Source organism: Saccopteryx leptura, chromosome 2, assembly GCF_036850995.1.
Source record: "Saccopteryx leptura isolate mSacLep1 chromosome 2, mSacLep1_pri_phased_curated, whole genome shotgun sequence".
NCBI lineage: Eukaryota > Metazoa > Chordata > Mammalia > Chiroptera > Emballonuridae > Saccopteryx > Saccopteryx leptura.
In genome coordinates this window covers 144,838,267-144,857,915 of record NC_089504.1, presented here as the reverse complement: position 1 = coordinate 144,857,915, position 19,649 = coordinate 144,838,267, and the positions used below count along the sequence as shown (strand labels likewise).

At 36.4% G+C, this 19,649-nt stretch overlaps 1 protein-coding gene across 1 annotated transcript in view; it reads left to right on the top strand.

Annotated features, from left to right (window-relative positions):
- Positions 1 to 19,649, top strand: part of ADAMTS20 (ADAM metallopeptidase with thrombospondin type 1 motif 20) — a 202,543-nt gene that overhangs the window by 149,788 nt on the left and 33,106 nt on the right. Inside the window, exons 29-31 of the mRNA XM_066365793.1 lie at positions 3,445 to 3,612; positions 12,194 to 12,367; positions 12,443 to 12,613. Coding sequence (XP_066221890.1) covers positions 3,445 to 3,612; positions 12,194 to 12,367; positions 12,443 to 12,613 — 513 coding nt within the window. The remainder of the gene's footprint in view (positions 1 to 3,444; positions 3,613 to 12,193; positions 12,368 to 12,442; positions 12,614 to 19,649) is intronic.

The window sequence follows — 19,649 nt, the reverse complement described above, 5'->3', positions numbered from 1 at the left end:
ATTAATAAAACTTAAGGGAATAGGATGGTATCTGGGAAATAAATTAGGGGGGAAAAAGAATGCTGGGGTAGCAGAGAGAGGAACTGACATGTTGGGTATCTCTACTAAATGGGCTATTTTTGCGGAGCTTTTGCAACTCAGATTGTACTGTGCTTTGAGAGAGGGAGGGTAACATTTCACTATTTATTTACTCCAAGACACTCTCATTCCAACTAATATACATTCTTCGTACAACGTGTTCTTTTTTACTTAAATTTCTACATGGATTTAATCATCTACGATAATATACTTATTTTCAGATCTTGGGGAAAGAGAGCTCTACTTTAAAAATGAATCAAAGGCATAATTTATGTTATGATACTTTCATTTTGTATTTTTTTGTGTCTTTCCTAGAGGAACTTGAATTTTCATCAACCAATAAATGTATTTCATGGATTTTAAAGTGTTTTAGCAAATTATTTTATAGTTTACTAAAAACAAATAAGACTTGCTTATACCAAGGATCAACATCAATTAATCAGCTGATATTTATTGTACTTGCCACTTTGTGGGTGATCTAAAAGGTTCTTGACCTCTAGAAGTCTGGGTAGATAAAGCATGTGACAAAAGTAGAAAATAATGAAGTGCTAAAAACGGAGTGAGCCTCAGACAGAAGAGTTCAGAGAAATGAAAGATTGATATGTGTTTACCCTAGATGGGGTTGCCTCAGAGCTTAAGGGTAAGTAAGATTTGGAAAGCACCAGGGGAAATGATTAGTGGAAGCCAAAGGAAGTAATATGAATAAGGCACTGTTGTTGAGTGAGTATGTCTCATTAAAGAGAAGTGATTATATTATGCCTAAGTAGAGCAAAGGTTGCATGCTTGAAAGTAACAGAAAGTAAGGTTGGAAAGGAATGTTGACTGAAGTTTGGTGGATCAAGAAAGTAAGGAAGAGTATAATTTTTGATTTTTACTATTAAAGACAATAGAGAGCCATTGTTAGTTCTTGAGGGAAGAAAAACAGTATGTTTAAATTATATTGAATAGTCTTGGTTACAGATTAGAATAACAAAGAAGAGAAAGAATCAAAACCGCCTCAAATTAGAATATACAGTTTTGTGAAGAATAATCTTAACTTTGATAGTGTATTACAGTATCTAAGTTTACAGTGTATTTACAGGTACTGCTTCTAGAGAAAATAACACTGCTAAATTCTAGACTAGAATCTTTAATGTCTCTTCTTATGTTACACAGTTTTGTAAAAGAATTGGTTGTTATCAACAATTTACTGCATACTTACTGAGTGATCCTGGATTCTTGGCACTGTTAAAAGAACTCAGAATTGTACAAAAGAGACACATGAGCAATAAGGCATATTGAAATATATGAACCATACATCTTTGTTCATGAACAAACCTACCGAGACAGTTTAATACCACTTTCCCCTTTAGTCCTTATGAAATATCCCAGAGAAAAATGCCTAGTTTCCATGAATTTCTTAATTCCATTATATTTTTTATTGTATCATTTTAACAGTCTTCAGTGTCTTGTAATGTTTTGTTCTGATTTTTATTGGGTTTAATATTTAAGATCTACTCTGGCATTATTCATGTAATAGATGGTATGTGGCATTTGGATTAAAAGCACTTTGAAGATTAATTAAGGGCAAAAGCAAGAGATGTTTAATGAATCTGCAATTCTTGGTGTATTGTAAAAAATAAAATCCATAATGAATAAAATATTTCTTCATTTTCACAAGTACTACGGTATTGCTATAATGCATATTCACAATAATTATTACTTTTTAAGTGGGATAACAGGAAGCGTAATTCATTTTCTTTTGTTTAAATGGTCACAATTAAGAGTTAGAAAAAAAAATAATACACCTTAGGAAAAAAACAGTCTTCTATGTGTAAATATGTATGTATACTCTTTGGTAGTATATACTTGATACTTGAGGATATATGATGTTTTTGGAATAAAATATGTTATAGCCTTTGAAAAATAAACAGTAAAGAAACAGAAAAGTGCCTACCTATGCTAAGTAGCCAAAAGGAGTAGAACATCTAGATAGATCTGAAAAACAGTCAGGAGCAGGAAAGAATGTACATTTAATAAAGTTTAGGAAGACCTGTAGAGGTCTTCCCAGACTTAAGTGTGTTAAGTGGAGGATACAGGCTGTATTTGTTAATGAGAAGAGAACATCTCAGATATGATAACAATAAGTCTTAATAATGAAGACACTGACTTAAATCAGCTACACAAATGGGATTTAGTATTGTAGGTAATATAAAAAAGGTAAATTAGTCCCACATTTTTAATTTAAAATATTTTATGCATCTAATAATCTGTATCTGTCTAACAGCCTTGGAACTCATAACAAAATGCATAATATATTATCTAATGTTCTCAAAACTCAGTATATGTTTCTAAATGAAACCACATGTGAACACTGTCTCAGAGTTATAAGAGGACTTGTCTGAAATTTGCTTAACTTTCCCCCAGTATATATATCATGCTCACAATTAACATCCTCTCCGAGGTTATATGAAAGAAAATAAGAGGAAGTTTATATTTACTGAAGTTGTACTGTATATGATAGGAATGAGTTAGACATTCCATATTTTTTATTTCATGTTGATCTTCAGAATTCACCTGTAATATTTTTCCCATTTTATAATCGAAGAAACTGAGGCTTGGACAGGTGATGAATGTGCCTAAAGTGACCCAGCTAGTAAGTGGCAGAGCTGGTATTCAATGCCAGAGCCCAAGCTCTTGCATTGCCCTGGACTCATAAAATGGCAATGGGCTGAAAAAATAAATTCAAATCATTGTTTCACCTCTATTTTTACAGAGATTATAGATTTGTTTTTTTGTTTTGTTTTTTTACAAACCATATTGGAAGGTTGATGGTAGAGAGAGATACATCTTCTGAAATGATGCAAAAAAACAAATGCGAACTGAATTGCACTTTGAAAACATACATTTTCAGGTTTCGCAATCATGGTTTCTTGCATTGAGAGATCACTGCATTTTTTGAACGTCTCAAACATACTTTGCAGTGTGAAAAAGCATATGGGGTTAAAAATAGAAGAGGTGGTGACTATATAGAATTGAAAGCAACTTTTGTTGGATTATGTGTGAAAACAGGAGTTAATTTCAGATAGTCTTTAATCTTAAAAGATCTGAAAGCATTTATGTGCTGGAAAAGTACCTGGTATACTGTAGTCAATACCATTTTTTTTTTTAGTCAATACTTTTTAATAGAATAAGTGAATACCTTATGATATCAACATTGATCCAGGGCAGCTTGGCAACATTTAAATTCTGTCTATTTAGAAATATCAAAGTTCTTTTAATGAAAATATCAAAGCAGTGATGTTTTGATTGCTTCACCGTATACTCCTTGTAGATAAATTTAAATTGAGATAAAATGAATCAAGTGTATTCATATTTGTTTTCTAGTGTTCAGCTTCTTGTGGTAAAGGTTTAAAGTACCGTGAGGTGTTTTGTATTGACCAAGTTGAAGGGAAATTAGAAGAAAAATATTGCAGTCACCTACAGAAACCTCGAACTCACAAAGCTTGTAGATCTGTCAGATGCCCTGCATGGAAAGCCAATAGATGGAAGGAGGTATGTGATGTACTTGATCATTATATGTATATTTTTGCATTTAAAAAATATCTTAATTCATTCTCTATGTTTTCAATAACCTTGACAGTTTTATTCCAGTAAAATATACTTTATTCTGTTAACATTTTTGCACTAATCTCTGAATTAATACTGTACAGTGTCAACATATGTATTTGCTAAGTCTATAGTTAAATAACAAATTAGTCATTTAACTTTTTTGTGGCTGTAAACTTTATAAGAAATCCTGTTGCTGAATACCGGTGTGGGTAATGATGATTATAATATTGCTTCAGGTATTCTAACAGTAAAATACGATGATGTATTTAGTAATTGCTTGTTTCCACACCGAAGTCTTGGATTTGAGCTAATGTTGCATCTTGGAGAAGAACTGTTAAGTTATAGAAAGAATTTTAATTGGAGATTGACAGGTGTCAGAACTAGATGCCCAGCCCTTAGGCTAGAATGCACACACACTTAGAAAAAATCAGTAAAAATAAAGCCAATTCATAGGTGAGATCCAGGCTGAGAACTCAGTTTAGGAAAGAAGGGTGACTGATTCTGGCCCTGGAGTACTCAGGGAAGTAAGCTCAAAGATCTAAATGAGGAGAGGCACGCCCCTCAATGTGGTTGTCAAGCAAAGACTAGCTTGGGAAATATGAGTCAAGGCCATGAATGAAGGCAGAAACATTAACATAACTTCTTGAGTCCTGATTTCATTGGGACTGGGCTTTCAATTCAGCATTCTGGCTGCTCTCAACAGTGCTTCTCCATTTCTGAAAGGGCCTAGTCCTGTAAAGGGGAAAAGAAACCTGTTTTCTGCTGAGAGAATGTCCTTGTCTCTGTCTGCTATTGGAACTATGTTTATTAGTAAAACAGTGGTGCAGACAAGAGCTAGAAAAAGTGCAGTTGCCCTGAGCTTCTAAGTCATCACCATTTGCTCTGAGTTCAGGGCACCAGCATTTGAGTGCCACAGTGCCAATGCGTTGTTTTTGAACAAAAAAGCTCCCAAATGCAGCGCGTGCCTTGGGGTCCTCCGCAGAAGAGGCGGCCTCTGTCAAGTTGAAGGCACTGAGAAGCATGGCTAACATCTGACTGAAAAGTCGGGGCAAACACAGCTCTGTTTTTTATCTCACAAAACATATTCTTGAGCATTTGCTTCTACATTTAACTTTAGTAAATAACACCGTTTTTGAACAGTTTAGCAGAAGTCATGATTTAAAAGATCTCCTAACCTGTGTTATTTAGCGAATGCCACGACTGCCTACTAAGTTGTTCAGGAGATACAGGACCGTCCTGTCTCCTTTGCCCTTGACCCCACAATTAGTCACTCAGCAAGTTCCTTTGATTCTATCAGGTAACTCTTGAATCTTTTCGCAACCACCCCTGTCTAGTTCATCATCACTTTTGCCCAGGTGTACAATGGTCTCCTTACCTGTATCTTTGCCATTATTTACTTGCATATAGTATGGACTCTAGAACTCAAATACGACCATGTCACTTGGCATCTTCTATGACTTCCCATTGTCTTTCAGGTGGTAAGTCGGAAACCTGACGCATGCTATTTCCTCAGCATGAATGTAGCCACTTCAGAGAGAATTGCTGTCTTCTTCACTGAGCACTTAGCTTAGTATCTAGCTTAATATTTCTTACTTTGAATACTGTGATTTAGCTGCAAAAAGGACTTGCCACCTTATAAGGTATTAGTGATATTTGGCATTTTCTTAAAGTAGGGGTTGGCCTTACTTTATCTGGATCAAGATGTGGCAGAATAATGACGAAGGAAGTTCTCCCAGAGGGTGGAACAATGTAAGCACTGAGCCCAGCAAGAGGCAGCTACCTGATTCTGACCTCAGGCCAGAGCTGCAGGGGGAGGGGAGTGGAAGGGAGAGAGGGTTTTTGCCTCTTCGCCACCAGTGTCCCTGTCGATCTCCAGGACTCTTTCGCTGCAGCTGCTGTGGTTGGTATTCAGGAGGGACACTTTTTGAAGCTTGACCTCCAGCCCCACAACAGTGAATCAATCATCAGTGCTAACAAATTGGTCTTGGCTTACCACCAAGTATGAAATTCTATGAGATGCGCTCAAGGAACATATTTCAGGGGTTTCTAAGATACAGATATGAATATTCAAAGACTATGAAAACACAGATGCTTTTGTACAGAGCTTGCTTTCTTCTCTTTGAATTGGTTTTCCTTGTCACAGAAATTAGCTTCATACGCCCACACAGTCCCCAAATCTCTGCCAGAAACAAATGACCATTTGTGAAGTCGTTGGCTTTTGATTTATTCTATAAAAAGTACCCACATGAAGTTAATTAACAAATGCAGGCTGTCATTGCACTGCATATAATAATATATTCAACAGAAGTATAATTTCAGAGGTAGTTAGGAGATAATCACAGGTTGCTACTTTGTTCCGACTGCATAAATTGTAACATTGCTTTAATATTATCACTCACTATAAAATAATTTTATTTTACTACTATTTTACATTATACCTCAAATGGAAAGACTCATTTAGCAAATTGTGACCACGGAGGTGCTCAAATGAATTTTGAAGTAGTAACACTCTTCATTTGGTACATGATATCGTTTTTTTAATGAAAGGATTTAGTAATGCATTTTAATGGCTGCTGCTAACTAGGAACAAAAACTGCTATACAGGCTATTTGTTCTCTGTGTCCAGAGGTATCCCTTTACTGGCAAATTAAATACTAAAAGTATTATTTTTTAAACTATCCCCTCCTTTCTGGAACCAAAAATGTTATATTTCTCGACTTAATTTTACCTCTTTGGGAATACCAGTTTCACTTGTACATTCATGTCTTTAAGGCTAGAATGGTGCTAGATTCTTCACTGTCTCATGTCTCATCTACTTGGTTCAGTGTGCCATCCAGTATAATCTTTACTTGAAAAAAAAACCCAGAATTCTCACCTCTCATTGATCATGGCAAACCTGCTAGACAGAAAGATACCTTAAAAATCTTACTGAATAACTAAAGAACAGCCTCCTGAAACTAGAATCGTGATGTCAGCCGTTTACCTGGTCCCCCTTCTCTAAGACCCATCTATTTTTTTCTAGTATTTTAAGATTAGAGCTGAAACCAAAAGTGATGCAAGTTCCAAAATCTCACAAATCTACTGGCCAGTGCCCCCCTTTTCCAAAGCCCCTAGTTTGGAAAAAACAAAACAAAACACTATACTAAATGCTAGCATGTTTAAGTGATTTTCTATTTCTGTAATTGATAATTTCTATATTTCCAAAGTACATACATACATGTTTGTATTTCTATATTTTCAATAATCTATACATACCCATATATATATATATTTTATAATCTAAAAAGATAGTAAATCTTAATTAAGTCCCCACAACCCCTGACCAAGAACTTAGAACGTTCATCTCTGTACTTAGGTTAAGTTTTGTTATACAGTGAAGGCAGGCAGGAGTCCCAGGAGGGGAGGATGTCTGTGCTCTGGGGCTGGGTGAACTATGCTTTTTAATCCTTCTTAGCTAGTGCCAGCAGTTCAGTTTTGTCATTCCTATGCTGCTTATGAACTGTACCAACGTTTTTGATACTTCAAGGTAGCTGTTCTTTGAGTGGCCTGAGATGACTAACACTTTTGGTTTGTGGAATGTATAAAAAAACTTTTCAAGGCAGAAATAATTATATCTAAGAAAAGTGATTTAGAAAAAGGGTATAAGAATGGAGCAGAAAGGGACAGTCACTTCCTGACAGTGTGTAAGAGACTTCTGTATTCCTCATCACTGCTATCACATTATTATGCAGATGAGGGAACTACAGTTAAGAGGTTAACTAGCTTGTGCAGGTCATAAGCCAGGAAGTGGGCGGGGCGGGGGCAGACATTTAAACAGGGGTCTACTGGAACTTTTTTTTTACTGTAGTTGCTGTCATAATTGTTTCATTCTTATCATTGTACATAGCTCATTCTTTATTACCTTAGCAACATATTGCCCCTCTTACAATACAAAGTCATCAATTGCAAACCGTTACTGCACTACATACAGGGTGGGGCAAATGTAGGTTTACAGTTGTGAGTACGTGAAGCAGTTTATTCTTATATCTTCCATACAAACAACTTTAAACTTACTGTTGCCCCACCTTGTATTAATAATGCATCAACAGAAGTGTAATTGCTATGTTGTGCTGAATTCATTGCACATTTATGTTAAAAAGTCTGTTGAGCAAAGATATGTGTGTGTTACAGGTTATGGGGAAATGAGGGTTTAGTTTATTACATATTAAATATGATGTAGTTGCTCAAATCACTAGCTACACATTAGGCTACATTAACAGATGATTATTATTTAAATTTTTGGCACCAATAATCTTGGTCAGAGTTTTGGAGCAGTGCCTATTCTGGGACCCAGGTTATAAGAAAAGACCTGACAAATGACCAGATCCCCAGAGAAGCACAATCAAATGGTGACAACTATTCTGGGTCAGTTCTGTTGCAAGTAGAAAAACCCCTGATTATTAGTGGCTTAATCGCAAAGAAATTTATTGTCTGGAAAGTGGAAGGTTGCTGGTTTTAGGTTTGATTCAGCAGCTCCACAATATAAGGGAGCTGGATCGACATGTCTGTAGTTCTGTTGACCAATTCTTAATGGTCATAAAATAGCTGTCACAGTTCCAGGCCACACCACCGTACTTTCTCATGTGAAAATGAATATGTATTTGTTTTATGTCGGTAAGGAGGAAAGATTCTGGATGGCGGGTAAAAGTTTAAAAAATATGTCTGCTCAGTGTAAGAGAGTATTTGCCAAAATGGAATAACAGCTTTCATGATATCGTGAACGTACCCAGACTGACGCTATCGAAGTATGTGTGGGTTTGATGGTCATTCATTCACTCTGAGTGTAAAGAGATTTCAGAATTGAAGAGAAATTGGGATTAGCTATTCCTAGAGTGTTTTCTAACTCAAAATGCTCTACTACGGCTAATACTACTACATTGTTGATCCACTTGAAATAAACCATAGTAACAAATAATCAACTATAATAAAACCAAAACCTTATTCCATTAATAAGAAATTATACACAATGTATCAAGAGAGAAGTCAATATTTGCATTTTAAATAATTGTTTATTAAATAGCAGAGTCAGTCAGCCTTGATGTACTTATTTTTGCAATGCATGTTCTAACATTTCTTTTTCTCTGCTCTACCATATAGCTAAATTGATGATAGTACCTATGAATTAGCTAAAACTCACCTTTGCTTCCATTATCAAGTTTTTAATATGCCAGTCTTTGCAATGTTATAGTATATTTATGTTTACGTGGGATATTTGGCTGACTTTTTCTGTTTGAATTAAGTTATATAGTGTTGGTGTGTTAGTGTATTCCAAATAACTATGCATGTTATGCTTGTAACTATAGCCTCACAATGGCTTCACATTTGTTACCAAAATTTTGAAAATAAAATTTTAAATGCTATTAAATATGAGTACACATGAGGGGTTAGAGATGTACCTTGAGAGGGCCTTCTAGTAGGTCACTTGACTTAAGAGTAGGTGATCACGTTTTCCCAGCATGCCTGGGCAAAGGCAATATGTTCTGCTTTGGAAATGTTGAGTTTGAGGTGACTTTGACATAGTCATGTAGAAAACACAGGAGAATTCTCGTGATTACATGAAAAATGCTAGTAGATATGTGAAAAACATAAGTGTAGAGCTCAGAATTATGATCAGGGTTGGAGATGACAGATTTAGAAATTACTGGTACGTAGAAGAAATTGCTCAGAGAGAGCTCTGAGCTTGTAAAGAGAAGTAAGTTATAAATAGATCCTGAGATATCCTAACATTTCAAGGCTGAACACGGAAAATGGAGTCAGGTAAGAACTTCGAGAAGATGCCGTCTCAGAAGAGGAGAGAGAGCTCTGGGACCGGAGGGATTTCAATCACAGAAGCCAGAATGGTTCTATGGAGTGGTCAGTGAAATTAAGAAAAGGTTTGAAAAGTTTTTATTGGATTTGGCGGTTAGGGTTATCAATGAGATCAGGATAAGAAATACAGTATGTATTTCATTTAAGTCATAAACTATCTGTCCAAATCTAAAATCGCATCATACTTCTATACTCTTATCTCTAAAAAAACAAAACAGTAGTCCATTTTGTTTCCTTTTAGGGAAGAGGCCCACCAGGCATAGCTATGCAGAGTCTCAGTGGATTTTTCTAAATGCCTGATCAAATGCGTGATCAAAGGAGCAATACGCCATCATCGTTTATGGAATTATAGAAAATTACGTTGTCTGATAAAACTTTCTAAGCTGGGTTTTGTGAATTATTTTTTTCAGGTTTAGAGGCAGAAATTTTTCCAAATATAATTTATATTGCTTAACTTATCCCTGGAAAATATTTGTAGGAACCTTATTTTGTACTCTAAACATTTTCACAAGAGGCTCAGATAAGCTCAACTACATACAGATATTTTATAGTCTACTTAATATTGTGCCCTACACAAAGCACACAATATATTATTATTGTCTTAATATAAAGGAGCTGTGTTTTTTTTGTGAAAATAGTCAATGAGTTGGCACAATTTGACTGTGGAAGCATAAAATGAAAGTGAACATAAGCTGTGTAGATATGCACAATACTCTTCATGGATTAAAAAAATAAAAAATATCTTTCAAGTCAGTTTCTGCTTATACACACAAGGTAGAAAACAATTTTAAAGTGTCTTTAGAATCTTTTTTAAAATTCATTTTAGAGAGGAGAGAGAGAGAGAGAGAGAGAGAGAGAGAGAGTGAGAGAGAGAGAAGGGGGGGAGGAGCTGGAAGCATCGATTCCTATATGTGCCTTGACCAGGCAAGCCCAGGGTTTCGAACCGGCGACCTCAGCATTTCCAGGTCGACGCTTTATCCACTTCGCCACCACAGGTCAGGCTTAAAATGCCTTTAGAATAAAAATATTGCAACAGTCTGTGAGAAGAATTTGAGTCTACCAGGTAAACTTAGCTTTTATAGGATTTTAATGTTCATTCATGGTAAAACCATATTCTGCAGATACATATCATATTTACTGTTGTGGAAAAACATATTATTTACTCTGGAACTCCTGTAGACGTAGAAAACTTAGTGAAGAACCTATTTTTTACCCTTATAATACCACAGTTGACGACAATGGTGAGTCCCAGAATACCACTCAATGTGACTTTCAATCCCTTCTGGAATAACAGAGTATAAATAAAAACAAACTCACAAATCAAATAAATATCATGGGATGTTCTCCACACGTTATTAATGTTGGCATTGCAGCTTGGTTGTGGTCAAGCTGTGATATGAACTGGCATTTTAGATCTGAAAGAGCCCTCTGAGACTGCCATGTCCTCCCTTCCTATCACCAGGGGCAGCCAGGTAGGCCTCAAAGTGTAGAATCAGAGAGAACGGAGCTTTAGCCTGCTTCACCACAAATTAGAGGCAGCAGCTGAGGCAAGTGACTTAACATCTCTGGTTCTCAGGTCCTCAACCCTGGGTGGTGCCTCCATTGTAGAACTGTTGCCAGAAATAAATGTCTGGGACGTGGTCTATAAAATTTTTCAAATAGCACAAGATTTTCATTGTACAGTAAGAAAAATGAGACCTGGAGCAGTTGAGACAAGTTTGTCTAAGTTTGTTTACACAACCAACCTCTCAAAACTTGTCCATTGAAATACAATCATGAACCAATGAATTAGCAAATAACTATATAGATCCCCAAAGTATAGTAGGTCTTGCAGGTATAAAGATGAATACAACAGTCTTGGAAATTAGTGTTTCTTTGAGGGAGGTTATCAGTACAGTGTAAGGATCTAAGTAATGTTTAAAAGCCATGTAGTAGCCCTGGTCGGTTGACTCAGTGGTAGAGCATCAGCCTGGCGTGCAGAAGTCCCGGGTTCGATTCCCGGCCAGGGCACACAGGAGAAGCGCCCATCTGCTTCTCCACCCCTCCCCCTCTCCTTCCTCTCTGTCTCTCTCTTCCCCTCCCGCAGCCAGGGCTCCATTGGAGCAAAGTTGGCCTGGGTGCTGTGGGTGGCTCTATGGCCTCTGCCTCAGGCACTAGAATGGCTCTGGTTGCAACAGAGCAACACACCAGATGGGCAGAGCATCGCCCCTGGTGGGCATGCCGGGTGGATCCCGGTCGGGCGCATGCAGGAGTCTGTCTGACTGCCTCCCCGTTTCCAACTTCAGAAAAATACAAAAAAAAGAAAAAAAAAGCCATGTAGTAAAATAAATTTATTGTGTTGTTTTATAGATAGATACTAAGTATATTTAAGTCAGAAGAGCATATGATTAATTGGGCTGGGTGTTTGGTATAACATGTCATGTAGCCTGTCAATAGTCTTCAAAAGATTTGACTAGGTACCTATTGCAAAATAAAACCTATTTGTTGTATAGATGCTTCACACCAGACAATCTTAAAGATGCTTATTGCATGTATTTCCTACCTAATGCATGATTTATTGATAATATCAAGCTATGTTTTAATGAAACAAGGAAGTCTGTCATGACACTGTTTTGCTATTTTGACATAGTTTAATATTTGTTAGCTAATTGTTCAAATCATTTGGGCCTCTTTGTAGTGTTCTGTGACCTGTGGCTCTGGAGTCCAGCAGAGGAATGTGTACTGCAGACTGAGAGGTGTTGGTCGGGTGGCTGAAGAAATGTGTGACTGGTCTGCCCGGCCTTATTTTCAGAGGCAGTGCTGGCGTCAGGACTGCACCCAGTACCAGTGGGTGGCAGGAGAGTGGTCAGATGTGAGTATTGGCAAGGAAACATTCAAGGACATTGCATAAAGTTATATGTTACACATTTTGTCATTGCATTTCTAGTGTTTAACATCATGTAAGAATAAAGAGACCCATCGGCAAGTGCAGTGCATGAATGCCCAAAACATTCAAGTGAATGACAGTTTCTGTGATGCTTCAACCAGACCTCTTTCAGTCAAAAAGTGCAAGAACCTTCCCTGCAAGTATATTGTGATGACAGGAGACTCATCGCAGGTAAGACAAAGAAAGGAAGTGCAGAATATTTGCTCCTGGGAAAACCTGAGTCTAAAATTTCACAGAGTTGAAAAATGAGTCTAAATTTGAATATGTGGGCAGATAACAGTATGCGTAGTAATCTAAGGCACAAAACCACTGAGAGTTGGATGGTACAAAAAGAGCAACATAGATGGTAAACTAAGTGTAGTCTTGAAGTGTCAATTAGTCCAACTGTGAAACCAGCTACTAGGAACATTTTGGCAAACTGGCCCAACAGAGTTGCCTGCTTCTTTTTTATTTTAATTTATTTTGTTAACATAGATTCAAGTGTCTAGTTGCCTAATTTTTTTTTTTTTAGAAAATTTTAACGGGGTCACATTGATCAGTTTGAGTACATAGATTCAGAGAAAACATCTCCAGATCATTTTGACATTTCATTATGTTGTATACCCATCACCCAAAGTCAAATTGTCCTCCATCACCTTTTATTTGGTTTTCTTTATGTCCCTTCCTTTCCCCACCTTCCTTTCCTCCCTTCCCCTCCCCCCTGGTAACCAATGCACCCTTGTCTATGTCCATGGGTCTCAATTTTGTGTCCCACCTATGTATAGAATCATACAGTAGTTAGTTTTTTCTGATTTACTTATTTCACTCAGTATAATGTTATCAAGGTCCATGTTGTAGTTAATGATCCGATGTTATCATTTCTTATGGCTGAGTAGTATTCCATAGTATATATGTACCACATCTTCTTTATCCAATCCTCTATTGAAGAGCTTTTTGGTTGTTTCCATGTCTTGGCCACTGTGAACAATACTGCAATGAAATGGGGCTGCATGTGTCTTTACATACCAATGTTTTTGAGTTTTGGGGGTATATACCCAGTAGAGGGATTGCTGGGTCATATGGTAGCTCTATTCTTAATTTTTTGAGGAACCACCATACTTTTCATCGATAATGGTTGTATTACTTTACATTCCCACCAACAGTGAATGAGGGTTCCCTTTTCTCCACAGCCTCTCCAACACTTGCTATTACCTGTCTTGTTGATAATAACTGATCTAAGAGGTGTGAGGTGGTATCTCCTTGTAGTTTTGATTTGCATTTCTCTAATAGCTAGTGAAGATGAGCATCTTTTCATATATCTGTTGGCCATTTGTATTTCCTCCTGGGAGAAGTGTCTGTTCATATCCTCTTCTCATTTTTTTATTGGATTGTTTATTTGTTGTTGAGTTTTATGAGTTCTTTGTATATTTTGGATATTAGACCCTTATCTGAGCAGTTGTTTGAAAATATCATCTTCCATTAGGTTGGCTATCTGTTTGTTTTGTTGTCAGTTGTGTCTAGCTGTGCAAAAGCTTCTTAGTCTGATGTGGTCCCATTCATTTATCTTTGCCTTCACTTCCCTTGCCCTTGGAGTCAAATTCATAAAGTGCTCTTTGTAACCAAGGTCCATGAGTTTAGTACTTATGTTTTCTTCTATGTAATTTATTGTTTCAGGTCTTATATTTAGGTGTTTGATCCATTTTGAATTAATTTTGGTACAAGGGGACTAACTGTAGTCGAGTTTTCCCAGCACCATTTATTGAAGAGGCTTTCTGTTCTCCAATGTGTGTTGTTGGCCCCTTTATCAAAAATTATTTGACCATATATATGTGGTTTTATTTCGGGGCTTTCTATTCTGTTCCATTGATCTGAATTTTTTTTTCTGCCAATACCATGCTGTTTTGATTATCATGGCTCTGTGATATAATTTGAAGTAGGTATTATAATGCCACCAGCTTCATTCTTTTTCCTTAGGATTACTTTGGCTATTCAGGGTTTTTTAGAGTTCCATATAGACCTGATGATTTTTTGTTCCATATCTTTAAAAAATGACATTGAAATTTTGATGGGAATTGCATTAATTTTGTATATTGCTTTGGGTAATATGATCATTTTGACTATATTTATTCTTTCTATCCAAGAACAAGGAATATTTTTCATTTCATTGTATCCTTTTCAATTTCCCTTGACAATGCTTTGTAGTTTTCATTATATAGGTCCTTTACATTCTTATTATGTTTATTCCTGGGTATTTTTTGTTGTTGTTGCAACCCTAAAAGGGATTATTTTTTTGAGTTCATTTTCTGATGTTTTATTGCTGGCACATAGGAAGGCAATAGACTTCTGTATATTAATTTTGTATCCTGCGACCTTACTGTTTTGGTTTATTGTTTCGAATAGTCTTTTTGTGGAGTCTTTGGGTTTTTGATGTACAGATTAATATCATCTGCAAAAAGTGAAATCTTTATTTCTTCTTTCCCAATATAAATGCCTTTTATTTCTTTCTCTTGTCTGATAGCTCTGGCTAGAACTTCTAGAACTATGTTAAATAAGAGTGGAGAAAGTGGGCAACCTTGTCTTGTTCTTGATTTTAGAGGAAAAGTCTTCAGTTTTTTGCCATTTAATATGATGTTAGCTGATGGTAGGCCATAAGTGGCCTTTATTATGTTGAGATATTTTCTTTCTATACCCATTTGTTGAGTGTTTTAAACATAAAATGATGTTGTCTTTTATTTAATGCTTTTTCTGCATCTATTGATAGGATCATATGGTTTTTGTTCTTTGTTTTGTTGATATGGTGTATTATGTTAACTGTTTTACATATGTTGAACCATTCTTGTGATTCTGGGATGAATCCCACTTGATCATGATGAATTACTTTATAATGTGTTGTTGTATTCGATTTGCTAGTATTTTAGCATCTTTTTTCATTAAAGATATTGGTCTGTAGTTTTCTTTTTTTGTGTTGTCCTTTTCAGGTTTTGGTGTGAGGGTTATTTTGGCCTCATAAAATGTGCTTGAAAGTATTGCTTCTTCTTCAATTTTTTGGAAGACGTTGAGTAGAATAGGAACCAAGTCTTCTTTGAATGTTTGTTAGATTTCACTAGTATAGCCGTCTGGCCCTGGACTTTTATTTTTGAGGAGGTTTTGATAGTTGTTTCTATTTTCTCCCTGCTTATGGGTCTGTTTAGGTTATCTACTTCTTCATGACTCAGTCTAGGAAGATTGTATTGTTCTAGGAATTTATCCATTTCTTCTAGATTGTTGAATTTGGTGGCATATAGTTTTTCATAGTATTCTATGATAATTCTTTGTATATCTATGATATCTGTGGTGATTTCTCCTCTTTCATTTTGGATTTTGTTTATATGAGTCCTTTCTCTTTTTTCCTTAGTGAGTCTTGCCAAGGGTTTGTCAATTGTGTTGATCTTTTCAAAGAACCAGCTCTTTGTTTTATTGATTTTTTTCTATAGTTTTTTTGTTCTCCATTTCTTTTTTTTCTGCTCTGATTTTTATTATTTCCGTTTATTTGCTGGTTTTGGGTTGCCTTTGTTCTTCTTTTTCTAGTTCCTTAAGATGTGATGTTAAGTGGTTCACTTGGGCTCTCTCTTGTTTGTTCATTTAAGCCTGTAATGATATGAACTTCCCTCTTATTACTGCTTTTACTGCATCCCAGATATTCTGATATGTTGTATTGTCCCACTCATTTTTTAGAAGTATGTTGTTTAATTTCCACATTTTTGTGGTGTTGTTTTCTTCTTTTTTGCAGTTGAATTCTAGTTTCAAAATTTTATGGTCAGAGAATATACTAGGTATAATTTCAATCTTTCTGAATTTGTTGATGTTAGTTTTGTGTCCCAACATATACTCAATTCTTGAGAATGTTCCATTTATACTAGAGAAAAATGTATACTCTGGCGTTTTGGAATGAAATGTCCTAAGATGTCTATCATATCAAATTGTTCTAGTGTTTTGTTTAAGGCTCATATTTCTTTATTGATTTTCTGTTTGGATGAATGATCTAGAACTGTCAGCGGTGTAGTGAGGTCTCCAAGTATGATTTTATTTTTGTCGGTTTTTATTTTTAGGTCAGTCAGGAGCTGTCTTATATATTTGGTGCTCTTTGGTTTGGAGCATATATATTAAGAAGTGTTATGTCTTCATGATTCAATGTCCCCTTTATCATTATGAAATGACTGTTTTGTCTCTGATTACTTTTGTTGTCCTATAGTTAGCATTGTTATATATGAGTATGGCTACACCTGCTTTTCTTTGGATTTTATTTGCTTGGAGAATCATTTTCCAACCTTTCACTTTGAATTTGTTTTTATCTTTGTAGCTTAGATATGTTTCTTGAAGGCAGCATAGAGTTGGATTTTCTTTTTTGATCCACTCTGCTACTCTGTGTCTTTTTATTGGTGAGTTCAATCCATTTACATTTAATGTAATTATTGACGCTTGAGGGTTTTCTATTGCCATTTTATATATGGCTTTCTGATAGCTCTGTATCTTGTTTGATTCTTCTCTTTTATTTATCTGTCATTTGTTTTTGTTTGGTTGTATTCCCTACTTCTTTTCTCGGTTTCTTCTTTTTTAAGCCATGTGTTTCTGTAGTGGTTTTTTTCAGGGGTGGTTACCATCAGGTAATAAAGAATATATATATCATATTCATTGTAATACATTATCATATGAGTGCTTCTGCACTCCATTCTCCTTTGCTACTGTTAATCTTTGTCCTCTCCCCTTTTTTGTTTTTGTTGTCACAGATTAATCTTGTTTTTATTGTTTCTTATTGGAGCTTTTACTTGTGATTTTGTTTTGTTTTGTTCTTTGTATCTGGTTGGATAATCCCATTTAGTATTTCCTGAAGTGGGGTTTTTCTGGTGATAAATTCCTTCATCTTTTCTGTATCTGTGAATATTTTTATTTCCCCTTTGTATTTGAAGGAAGCATTGATGAATATAGTATTCTTGGCTGGAAGTTCCTCTCTTTTAGTACTTTAAATATTGGAGTCCACTCTCTTCTGGCTTATAGAGTTTCTGCTGAGAAATCTGATGATAGCCTAATGGGCCTTCCTTTATATGTTGTATTCTTTTTTTCCCTGGATGCCTTGAGCATTTTTTTTTGTCATTGGTTTGTGATAATTTCATTATGATGTGTCTTGGAGTAGGTCTGTTTGGCTTAAGGTAACTCAGTGTTCTGTTTGCTTCTTGAATTCGAGGCTCCAATTCTTGCTACAGGCTTGGGAAGTTCTCATCTATTATTTGTTTGAATATGTTCTCCATTCCATTTTCTCTCTCTTCTCCTTCTGATATACCCATTATTCTTATGTTGCTCTTTCTGATGGAGTCAGACAATTCCTGTAGGGCTTCTGCTTTTTTAAAATTTATGAGTCTCTCTCCTTCTCTCTCTGTAGTGTCTCTAGTTGCCTGTCTTTTATGTCACTAATTCTCTCCTCTATCTGGCCTGTTTTATTAGCTAAGCTTATTACCTTGTTTTTCAGTTTATGTATTACTGAGTTTTTCATCCCTTTTTGGTTCCTTTTTATAGTTTCAATTTCCTTGGTGGATGTATTCTTTTTGTTCCTTGAATTGTGTTTTGAGCTCTCTAAATTGCCTTTTTGTGCTTTCTTGTATTTCCCTGAGTATTTTTAGAACTTCAATTTTTAATTCTCCATTATTTAACTCCAAGGTTTCCAAGCAATTGAATTTTTTTTCTAGAGATTTTTCATCATCTATCTGAGTTACATCTCTGTCTTTTGTATCCATGATATTTGATTTCTTTTTCCTTAATGGCATTTAAGAGTGGTATTGTTAATAACTCTAATAAGAGATAATTTAAAAAATAAAATAAAAATTGAAAAACTACAGTGAATAAATGAAAATTCTATTATGGTAAGTGGAGCAAAAACTACAGAGAATAGGGAGCCAGAATTTAGGGAGAATTACAGATTAAAAATGAAGTAAAAAACACACAAAATGCCACAAAGAAAAATATGAACCTAAAATAAAATAATTTTTGATAAATGACGATCAAACGAGAGATAAAGAAAAAGAAAAAAAAGAGAAAAAACAAGTTAAGGTTTTTGAAATGTGACCCTCATTAAAAAAACAAGAATGAAAATGAAAAATGTAACATCTATGAATAATGAAGTTCAAAAGGAAAAAGAAAGAATAAAACAAAAAGAAGGTAAAATGACCAAAGTGGAAAAAAAAAGAAAGTTATAAAAAATGTAATTTTTCCTGGTTTTGAGAGGTAGCTTCTTTTTATTTTTGTTAAGTGACGCTGTACTAAAGGTTTTGCTCCTGTGGGGCTCTTGAGCAGAGATTTGCTGTTGTGTCACTATGGCAATGACATAGGCTGGGCCTTAGTCTCGTTGGTAGGCGGGGATTGTTAGGGTTTGGAGGCTCCAACAATGGGAGACTCAGTTTTCCAGGTGCCTCTCCCCATGTCTCTCCCTCCTGAGCTAGCATCCTAGGGACTCAGCTGTGAGGTTTGCCCCAGCCACTGCTTGCAGAGCAAGAGGCTCTAAGAGCAGCCAGGTCCTTCCTCCAGTACCACTCAAAGCACAGTTCTGGGTAAGGCTGTGCCAACCAGAGCCACCAGCAAAAAGCAGGCAGGGCTGGGATCTGATTGCAGGTCTGGCACCTTTCTAAGGGCCGGTGGACAGATCTAGCACATCTCAGCATGCGGCGGGCTGGTTGCCAATTGCAGATCAAGCGACTTTTTAAGGCCCCCCGGGCATGTCTAGTATGCCTCAGCACTCTGCGAGTCTAATCACAGGCTTTTCCCTTGTGCCCTGCTTGGTAGCCTGCAGCAATCCGCGTGTGCGCCCAGCCCTGACTTCCACAGTGAACAAGGAGATCTGCTCCCACCCACTTAGGCGCACAATGCCTGTGATCTCAGTCAACATTCCTGCTGGAAATGCAGGAATGCACTTTGAGACCTGTATCTGCTCGAGGAGGTGCCCCACCTGGAAAGGTCCAGGGCTAGGGATCCCAGCCCTTGTGCACTTCTGTGCTACTGGTTGGGGAGCCAGGACTACATAGAAATTCTGGCTATAGTCCACACAGATGTCCACAGCTGATAACCTCAGGTGTAGCTCTACAGCCTGTGAATGCGCGTGCCCATGCCAGAGGCGCCAGGTGGAGCCACTTGCACACTGCCTGTGATGATGGACCTGGGAACACACAAAGCCACCTCTGTCAGAGCCTGCCGCCTGTGCAGG